Source organism: Lipotes vexillifer, unplaced genomic scaffold, assembly GCF_000442215.2.
Source record: "Lipotes vexillifer unplaced genomic scaffold, Lipotes_vexillifer_v1.1 scaffold640, whole genome shotgun sequence".
Classification (NCBI taxonomy): Eukaryota; Metazoa; Chordata; class Mammalia; order Artiodactyla; family Lipotidae; genus Lipotes; species Lipotes vexillifer.
The window spans coordinates 1,821,571-1,832,185 of record NW_006773138.1 but is presented as its reverse complement, the minus strand read 5'-3'; the positions used below and the strand labels follow the sequence as shown (position 1 = coordinate 1,832,185).

The 10,615-nt window shown below is 45.6% G+C and overlaps 1 protein-coding gene across 1 annotated transcript; it reads left to right on the top strand.

Annotated features, from left to right (window-relative positions):
• Positions 1–503: 503 nt before the first annotated feature.
• LIPT2 (lipoyl(octanoyl) transferase 2) lies at positions 504–3,133 on the top strand. The gene is made up of 2 exons (XM_007448097.1): positions 504–951; positions 2,147–3,133. The coding sequence occupies exons 1-2, from the start codon at positions 504–506 to the stop codon at positions 2,374–2,376; spliced, it is 678 nt and encodes a 225-aa protein (XP_007448159.1). The 3' UTR covers positions 2,377–3,133.
• The last annotated feature ends 7,482 nt before the right edge of the window (positions 3,134–10,615 follow it).

Genomic DNA, 10,615 nt, shown 5'->3' with positions numbered 1-10,615 from the left:
TAATCCTGCTTCCATCACTCCCTTACAGGCTTGGCCTTGAAAGTACCTTCACCCCATCCCCACCCCAATAAACCTCCTGCATTTTAATCTCCCTCTTCCTCGGGGAACTCCACTCAGGACACGTATTACCCTATTTTACTTTTCTTTTCATAGCAGTTATCAGTATTTGAAATAACCTTATTTCTTTAACGCTTTAATACTTGCTTATTGCCTGCTGTAAGAATGTAAGCTTCCCAGGACAGGCCTTTTTCTTTTTCCATACAATGTACACTACTTTATCAAGCACCTAGGGCAGGGCCTGCAAGCAGGCCCTAAATACTGGTTGTTGGAACGAACGAATGAAAAGAGACACACCTTGCCCTAGGTATCGTACAGTCTCTCAACAGCCAGTAACAAGCACTTGAGGGCGGAGACTCCGGACAAGTCCCCGAGTCCCCGCCCTTCCCAGCACGCCCCCAGGCCCAGGCAGGAGGCGGGGCTCCGCAGACGCCGCGGCCCGCGCAATGCGGCAACCGGCGGTACGGCTGCTGTGGCTGAGTCAGGTGCCGTATGCCGAGCTGCTGGCGTTGCAGGAGCGCTGGCTGCGGCGGCTGCAGACCGAGCCAGGAACCGAGGCGGGCGCGCTCCTGCTCTGCGAGCCCGCGGGGCCCGTGTACACTGCCGGGCTGCGCGGCGGCCTGACGTCCGAGGAGGCGACGCGGCTGCGGGCCTTGGGTGCCGATGTGCACGCCATTGGCCGCGGCGGCCTAGCCACCTTCCACGGCCCGGGCCAGCTGCTCTGTCACCCCGTACTCGACCTGCGACCCCTTGGCCTGCGCCTGCGCGCCTACGTGGCAGCGCTGGAAGTGTGCGCCGTGCGCCTGTGCGAGCTCCAGGGCCTACCAGGTGCCCACGCGCGACCCCCACCCTACACCGGCGTCTGGCTGGGCGAGCGCAAGATCTGCGCAATCGGTGAGCGCCTCGGGGCGGGGCCTGGCGGGGCCGGACCAATGGTGGTGAGGGCAGAGCCCCAGCTGGGAGGAGGTGTGTCTGACGCGGGCTTTGAATCAGAACTAGTCCTGGATGTAATGTATCTTTCTTCTTCTGAAGGATTTTTTTCCCCCTTTTTAAAAAAAATTGTGGTAAAATACACATAATATAAAATGTACCATCTTAACCATTTTAAACTGTACAGTTCAGTAGTGTTAAGTGTTTCCACATTGTTATGCAACCAATCTCCAGAACCCTTTTCATCTCTCAAAATTTAAACTCCACTTTTTTTTTTTTTTGTGGTACGCGGGCCTCTCACCGCTGTGGCCCCTCCCGTTGCGGAGCACAGGCTCCGGACGCGCAGGCTTAGCGGCCATGGCTCATGGGCCCAGTCGCTCCGTGGCATGTGGGATCTTCCCAGACCGGGGCACGAACCCGTGTCCCCTGCATCAGCAGGCGGACTCTCAACCACTGCGCCACTAGGGAAGCCCTAAACTCCACTTTTAAACAACTCCCCAGTTCACCTTCCCCCTAACCCCTGACAACCTCCATTCTACTTTTATCTGTATGAATTTGACTTCTCTAGGTAACTCATTTAAGTGGAATCATACAGTGGTTGTCTTTTTGTGACTGGATTATTTCACTTAGCATAATGTCCTCAAGGTTCATCTATGTTGTAATGTGTGTCAGGATTTTCTTCCTTTTTAAGGCTTAATAAATATCTCATTACATGTAAAAACAAATAAACAACAAACAAAACAAAGTTTTTAACCCTCTTCACTGAAATATTCAGAACCAGAAGGGTCCTCAGAGGCCAACTCGTTCAACACTCATTTTTACCAATGGAGACACACGGGAAGTGAATTGCCAGGGTGCTTCACAGTATCGGGACAATAAGGGTGAAATAGTTTTTTAAAACTTTTTTTTAAGCAACGGAGGAATCTCTTTGTTAAAGGACATTTTCTGTAATCTCCGTAATAAGTGCAGCTACTGTGGAGCGACACACCTCTCCTCCCATTTTGTCCCCCTCCCCTGATCTGTGCACAACCCCTTGGGTGCTCTAGAAACGAAGTTGGAAAGTCAGTGGTCTAGTCCAGTTTCTTCATCACACTGAGGGGGATCATGAAGCCTGGGGAGGGAGGGTACCTATTCTAAGACCCATTGGTTTGCCTTGCAGGAGTCCGCTGTGGAAGGCATATTACATCTCACGGCCTGGCGCTGAACTGTTCTACGGACCTCACGTGGTTTGAGCACATTGTGCCCTGTGGGCTGGTTGGGACAGGTGTCACTTCCCTGAGTAAGGAGCTCCAGAGGCATGTCACTGTGGATGAAGTAATACCACGTTTCCTTGAGGCCTTTAAAGAGACCTACAAGTGCACATTGATCTCAGAGGACAGCCCCAGCTGAAGGGCATTCATATTATCACAGCCCGGAGGTCCTGCCTTGGAAAGCACCACACCTGACTTGGAGTCACTGAAACCCAGATTCTAGACCCAGCCCAGTCATTGACACACCATGAGACTATGGGCAAATCATGAGCTCTGAGCCATTGGTTCCATATGTATCCTGGTTTATTTATATCTTCTCCACCCACCTCAGATATAGATGTGAAAACATTATGGAAAGCATGCTGTATAAATATAAGGCATTAGCACTACTGTTGACACCATTTTCTCAGCTTAGAAAAACTCAGATATCATAGAGTGTCATTTCTCAAATATTTATTATTTCCTCAATACTGTATTTAACTGGGGAAGCCTGGGCTCCAGTTCTTTTGAGTTTTGTAAGAATCATTTCTCTGGATCATCCAGGTGAAGGTGATGTGATGTGGCGCTTTTTCATTCTCAGGAGACCTGGGTGCTTTCTGCAATAAAAGGGAAAGGGAAAGGCCTCTTTAAAGAATAAAATGGGATTCTGTGTTCCTGGGTTGGATTCCTCAAGCCTGATAGCTATTTTTAGTTAGGTCACCTGAGCTAGGCCAGAGGCTAGGGGAAAGAGAAGAATAATTTCTCACACTGTACAAATGCCAAAGATAGAAGTAAGTTTTTCTTATACGAGATCTCTGTTTGTAAGGTTCTATAGTAATTATCTATTGCTGTGTAACAAATCACCCCAAAACTTAATGACTTAAAAGAATAAACATTTATTATTTCGTATATTGTGGGTCAGGAATTCGGGAGAAGCTTAGTTGGGTGGTTCTGGTCAGGGTGTCTCAGGTGCAGTCAAGATGTCAGCTGGGGCAGCTCTCATCTGAAGGTTTGACTGGGGCTGGAGAATCAGCTTCCAAGATGATTCATTCACATGCTTGGTTGGTAGTAGTTGTTAAAAGGAGGCCTTAATTCCTCACCTTAGTTCCTCATCATTCCGCAGGGCTGCTTGAATGTTCTCATGACCTGGCAACTGGCTTCCCCCAGAGCAAGTGATGCCAGAAATAGACAAGGTGGAAGCCACAATGTCTTTTATGACCCAGCATTGGAAGTCACACAGTCATTTCTGCAGTCTCTTAATATGTGAGCCCTATTCATTATGGAAGGGACTGCATGTGGATGATAGGAGGTGAGGATCATTAAGGGCCATCTTGGAGACTGACTACCACAGGCAGTTAGAGTAGAAAGAGCCTTGAATGAGAAGTCAGGCAACTCTAGTTCCAGTCCTGGCTCTGTGGAACAGTAACCAACAACATTCAAGATGGCGGTTGCTTCCTGAGGGACTGCAATGAGCAGAGCTCCCTGCTGCTGATGGACATGTGGAGTTCAGCCACCAAAATGTGAGGGTTGTTCATTACCATAGCATAACTAGCTTATGCTTACGGATAAAATATGTTTATATTAATTAGGACTCTTGTATTTGCAAGTGTAGAAACCCAACTCAAAATAACTTAAGCAAAAACGAACAATCAAACAAACCCCACAGTGGGAGGGTTATTGGAAAAGGTACTGAGGGGGTCTCATAAAATCCAAGGGTGGGGCTGCAGCTGGGCTCCAGAACAGAACCAGAGCATGTAGCCCTTTAGGAACCCACATGGTCTTTTCTCTCCTGTTCTCTGCCATGATTCTTGGTGTGTTTGCTTCATTCTATCTTACTTCAGTCCAGCTTTCTCTGTTTCCCAGGCCATGTAGTGGAAGATGACTACTGCTGCTGTTATCCATGGATGTTGGAGTAGAGTCAAGGAAAATCCCCAGGTTTCTGGCTTGAGCAAGTGGGTGGATGCTAGAGGTATTGCTGGGATAGAGAACTCTGGATAATGACCAAGTTTGGAGAGAATGATAATGAGTTCAGTTTTAGGTAAATCAGGTTTGAGATACTTGTGGAAGATGTAGGTGGAGAGGGCCAGTTGGGTGTTTGAATCTGGAGCATGGCTGTGATGAGCGATGGTTTTGGTCTGGGAGCCCAAAGAGAAGGGGAGGGCAGAGGATTGATAAATGTGAGGCACGGGCCAAGGAGGAGCAGGCCAAGGAGACTGAGAAGCAGTCTAGGCAGAGACAGTGCGGGACCCAGAATGAGACAACACGATGATCTCATTCACTCTTCTGGCAGCACAGCAAGATAGGTAGGCTCATTTTATGGATGAAAAAACTGAGGCTTGGGAGGCTAAGTTACTTATTTGAGGTCATGCACTTAGTTAGGGGCAGAGTCAGTCCCTGGCTCCTAATCTGGGCTCTTTTCCACTCCTCCACAGCTGCCTCTGAAGGGTGAGCAGGGCAGGTATCCTGGAGGAGACATGCCTCCAAGAACAGGTGGGTCGACAGAGCTGAGGAGGACGCAGGGCAGAAGGCCAGAGTTAGGCTGAGGCCGGACGTGTGGAATTGGCTCAGGCCACTGCTGTGGGTTCCTGACTCTCCTTCCTTTCTGGACAGAGCCCACCTATGCTTTCCCACTGGGGCCCTTCCTCAAGGAAGGAAGCTGAGTGTACGAAAGAGGATAGTTAACACCCTGGCTTTTCCACCTCCAGAAAGCCTCTTCTTGTTTATGAGAAGTCTTTTCCTCATAAGTAAACAAATTGTCCAAGGTCTGGTGAATGAGGGCTAAGTGTGAGGACGTGACCAACTGCAGTGACTGGCCCAGCATCTTGTTCCTCAGCGAGGCTGGCAGGAAACCAAACAGAACCTGCTCTGACAGTGTGACCAGGTGCACCTCGCTTCATGAAAAAAGCCTCTGACTGAAAATCTTCATGGAAATCAGATATTTGCAATCAAAATCTAATTTTTTCACTAAATTGTAATTTACCTTACCTATTATCATACCATATTATAATAACTATAAAGTTTTAACAAACAACAACACTTGCACTCCCACCTAAAAGAACATTCTTTTCATTTGTGTGTTTCCAGCACTTGATTATGAGCAGACATCTTTTATTATTCTGTTCTGTTTTATAATTCTGTTATGAATTATTATGTGGATAAAATTATGTATACTATTTTTTTTTTTTTTTTTTTTTTTTTTTGCGGTACGCGGGTCTCTCACTGCTGTGGCCTCTCCCCTTGCGGAGCACAGGCTCCGGAAGTGCAGGCTCAGCAGCCATGGCTCACGGGCCCAGCCGCTTCGCAGCATGTGGGATCCCCCCGAACCGGGGCACGAACCCGTGTTCCCTGCATCAGCAGGCAGACTCTCAACCACTGTGCCACCAGGGAAGCCCAATGTATACTATTTTAAACCATAGTATTACAGAGATTTTCCCACATTGCTAGATAGTCTTTATATTTTTAACATCTTAATCTTGTTTTTATTTCTTTTAAAACTTAGATCTTTTTAAAAAATATAGGCAATGCATACACATGGAATAAAATTTAAAAGGTACAAAATGCTACCATTGAAATGTAGGTCTTATTTCTATCCCTTTCCCCTGTAAACCTAGTCTCTTTCCTGGAGGCCTAAATGATGGTAAATGTCTTATTTATATTCTTCATAGATATTTCATATATATATAAGCATACATGCTTATATGTGTACATTGTTTTTCATATAGTAGCATACTATACACACAACCCCTTCACTTTGTAAGATTATTTCAGGTCAGTATATAAAGAACATCCTCATTTTTAAAAACAGCTATGGAATCATCCTCATTTTTCGAAACAGCTGTGGAGTATTCCATTCAGTGGATTTACCATGAATTATTTAGCTAGCCCCCTATTGAGGATGTTTAGGTTATTACTAATCTTTTTCTTTTACAAACAAGGCTGCAATGAGGATCCCTGTATAAATGTGCATGTGTGTCTCTGTGTGTGTCTGCATATTGTATCACACATGGTGAGCACAGAGTTTGCGTTTCTAGAAGTGATTTTCTGAGTCAAAGGATATGTGCATTTTTATTTTAATAGATATTATCATATTGTCTTTCATAAAACATACCGATATATATTCCCATCAGCAATGTACAATGCCTGAATTTTAAATGTTCTAGCATCTTAGATTTTTCTTCATCTTTAAAGCTTTTTATTATAAAATCTTTCAAACATACAACAAACCCCATGAACCCCATGTACGCATCACGTAGGTAAAACAATCAACTCATGCCCATTCTTAGTTTATCTAAACCAGTGCCCATTTCCTGCCTCCTCCCTGGATTGTTGTGAAGCAAATCACAGGTACCATATTATTTCATGCATAAATATTTCAGTATGTATTCCCAAAAGATAAGGACTCTTAAAAAGAAACAACCACAGTATATCATTAACACATATAAATACTTATTCAATATCAACAAATATTCAGTTAATATTCAGACTTCTTTCTTTCTCCCACCTCCCCCCCCACTCCATCCCTCTTCCTTCCTGTAGTTGGTTTGTTCAAACCAGGATCCAAACAAGTTCTACACACTGAATTTGGTTCATATGTCTCATAAATGTCTCTTTTCACCTATGGTTCCCCCGCCATCTTTTTTTATCTTTTTCTCCTGTGTTTCCTGAAGGTTAAAAAGTAGATCCTGACAATTGGCATGATTCAGGTATGATTTTTTTTAGCACATCTGCTTTGTAGGTGATGGTGTGTTCTTATATCAAGTAGCATGTAGTATCTGTTTTGGGGTTTTATTTTTTTCCTCTTTTTTTTTTTGTGATGACTATGGCCTAGATTCATTATTTTATTAGGGGTTTGCAAGATGTGATACTCCGATTCTATCATTCCTTCTTCACTTACCAGCTGGAATACATCTATAGACTTGGCAGGCTGAGTGCAAAAGAACTCAACATGTCCGGTAGCATTAGTGTTATTAGCATTTTATTAGTTTTTTAGTTTTGTTCATTTTCATTAAAATTTGTATTGAATAAATACTATGTAAAAGATTTGCTTTTACAGTTGCATTGGAGTTTAAACTGAATTTAAATTTGAACATATTTAGATAATCAGCACCGAGTACCTCAATGATTTTTTTCCTTTAAAACGGGTTTCCTACATTCAAGTTCATGAGACACTGGTATAAGGCTATAGTGTTACATTTTTTCAGTTTACCTAAACTGTGAGCTTTTCTAAGCCAGAGACTGTTTCTTTGTTTTGTTTGTTTCTGTCCTAGCATGTGAAAGGAAACAGTGGTTCAATGACTGTTATTATGAGGAATTCTCTGTAGCCTCTACTTTGGTCCTTTTGTTGACAGACATCAGTATCCAGTCTGTGAGCTCACACAGCTCCAGACGTGGAGCATTCTTCATAATTCTGATTGTTAGAAAGTGGTTCCTCATCTCAAACTGAAACCTGCCCTCAACAGTGTCATAATTCTGCCCTCCTGCAAGTCCTCCTCTGAGAGGTCTTCCCTGGCCACACCGTGCATCCCCCTCGGGTGGCAGTGGCCCCTATGATGTAGTTACTTATTTCCATGTCTGACCCCGTCCAGACTGTGAGCTCCCCCGGCAGGGACTATAGCTGTATCACCCATGGCCCTCTCAGGACCATCCCAGGGCCTCACACAGAGGTGCCCAGAAATGGCCTGTTGAGTCAGCAAATGAATTCTATCCTAGGAGCGGGCTCTTCTTCATGTTAAACTTTCCTGATTCTTCTGTTCTTCATAAAATGTGGCTTCCAGACTCTGCCCCCACTGCCCTCATCTCAACAGGTTCCAATTGGCTAACATGGCCTTAACCTGAGTTGCTTGAAGATAACATGCCTGGTGTGGTCCGGCCAGTGTTGGGGAAGCTAGTAAAATAGTCTTGTTCAGGCTTCAGAGGCAACAATAGGCCTTTGACTGAAGAAGACCCTGAAAGAGCTACATGCCGAACTGCTAGACTACATGCAGGTCAGCAGAAACGGTGCTAGCAAGTCTTGGGAATCTGGCTAGTTCCCGAGGATCAGCGAACATTCTGAGACTTACAACTAAAGTATCAAAGCATTTGCAATAACAGCCTGAGCTGCATATCTTCATGCAAGCTGATGATTATCAGTTTGCAGCTTGGCGTTAAAAGCAGGACTCCTTTGGGCGGCACTCAGCAGTCTCACCCGTGGGGTGAACACACCGCCTGGGACCTTCCCAATTGGGACTCCAGGTTGCTGTGCAGCAACCCAGCTGCTGCTTGGATCTGGAAGTAGGCGTCGGCCCAATTCGGTGATGTATGCTCTGTTATATACTCTGTTAATATTCTTATTCCTTTTCCTCTAATGATTGTATATTGAAATTTATATACTCTGTTAATATTCTTATTCCTTTCCTTTTAATGGTTGTATATTGAAATTAAGTTAAATCACCTTCTATTAAAGATTTGATTGAAGCTGTTTATTTGTGTGAGACGAGTGGTTATTTTGCCAGCGAATCCAACAAACCTTAAAACCAAAAGCAGACTTTTGGCAAAACAGCCAGTGCAAGGTGTGTCAGCCTGTGCTGGGCCCTGGGGACACAGAGATGGGTCAGACTTGGTCCCTGTCTTCAGGGAGCTCACAGCTTGGTGGAAGAGACACACCAGTAAAAACTGTTCGCAGTAACCTGTTATAAGTACCATGAGAGAAGTCTGTACAGGTACTATGGGAACACAGAAGTGACAAATCTTAAAAGGGAAGAGGGGCAGAAAAGGCTCAAGTGACTTCTAAGTTGTAAGAAAGAGAAAACCTGGCTCAAACGCAATGAAAAGCAGTATCTTAGATCTCGTAACTAAGAAGTCTGGGGATAGACTTTAGGCACAGATTGATCCAGGAGCGGGCAGCATCTAAGGGTGAGTTAGCCAGCCCCAGAAGGAAGGGTATTCCAGGCAGAGAGAGCAGCATAGGCGAAGGCCTGGAGGTGAGAGAGAGCAGGTGGGTATTGGAAGAACAGCAGATTTTCCTCCTACCCCTTTCTAGGGCGAACAGCCTGGCCTCACAGCCTCCTCCCACGTTTCTTACTTCTACTCCTCCCTACTAGCCCTTGCCCGGAGCAGCCTGAAAATGAATGTGGAAGACCTCACCCATTTGACTGACTTGCCACTGCCTCTGCTTGATCCTCCCATTTACCCCTCCTTATGCTCACCACCCTTCTCCACCCACCATGGGACTCCTTGCTCTTGAGCTTCCATCTGGGTTGGTACAAAAAGAGTCAGCAGTAGAAGACCATAGGGTGGGAGGGGAGGGAGTGGAGGGAAAGGAAGGGATTCATTTCCCAGCTCTGTCTCTGCTAGGTCAGCATGGGTTGGTTGCAGTCTCTACATGAAGTCACAGTCCCAGCCTGGCTGCCCTCCCTGGGCTCCAATAAACCCATCCCACCCTTGCCCTCCAAGCCTGGCAATGCTTTCCCTTCTCACTGTTGCTAGCCAGACATGCTGCACCATTCCTTGTCAGTTTCCTAAACCCTCCTTCATGCTCTCTTCAAAGTATCTAGTTTCAGGGTGCCATCTGTTTCCTGCCAGAACCCTGACTGACATGGCCCTGATTTGCAGTTTTAAGTATAATTGGCATGTAACATTATATTAGTTTCAGGTATACAACATAATGATTTGATATTTGTATACATTGTGGAATGATCACCACAATAAGTCTAGTTAACATCCATCCCCTTAAACAGTTACAAAATTTTTTTCTTGTGATGAGAATTTTTTTTAATATAATAGTTTTTATTAGTTTTTACTTGTTGACAGTTTGCTTTATTTATTTATTTATTTATGGCTGTGTTGGGTCTTTGTTTCTGTGCGAGGGCTTTCTCTAGTTGTGGCAAGCGGGGGCCACTCTTTTTTTTGCGGGGGGGCCACTCTTCATCGCGGTGCCGCAGGCCTCTCACTATCGCGGCCTTTCTTGTTGCAGAGCACAGGCTCCAGACGCGCAGGCTCAGTAATTGTGGCTCACGTGCCTAGTTGCTCCGCGGCATGTGGGATCCTCCCAGACCAGGGCTCGAACCCTTGTCTCCTGCATTGGCAGGCAGATTCTCAACCACTGCGCCACCAGGGAAGCCCTTGTGATGAGAATTTTTAAGATTTATTTTTTTTGTTTGTTTTTTTTTTTCTTGCGTTATGCGGGCCTCTCACTGTTGTGGCCTCTCCCATTTGCGGAGCACAGGCTCCGGACGCGCAGGCTCAGTGGCCATGGCTCACGGGCCCAGCCGCTCCGCGGCATGTGGGATCTTCCCGAAACGGGGCACGAACCCGCGTCTCCTGCATCGGCAGGCGGACTCTCAAGCACTGCGCCACCAGGGAAGCCCTTTTTTGTTTGTTTTTTGAAGGGAGGTTTCAGTTATTCAGTGTTTCCAGTTTTT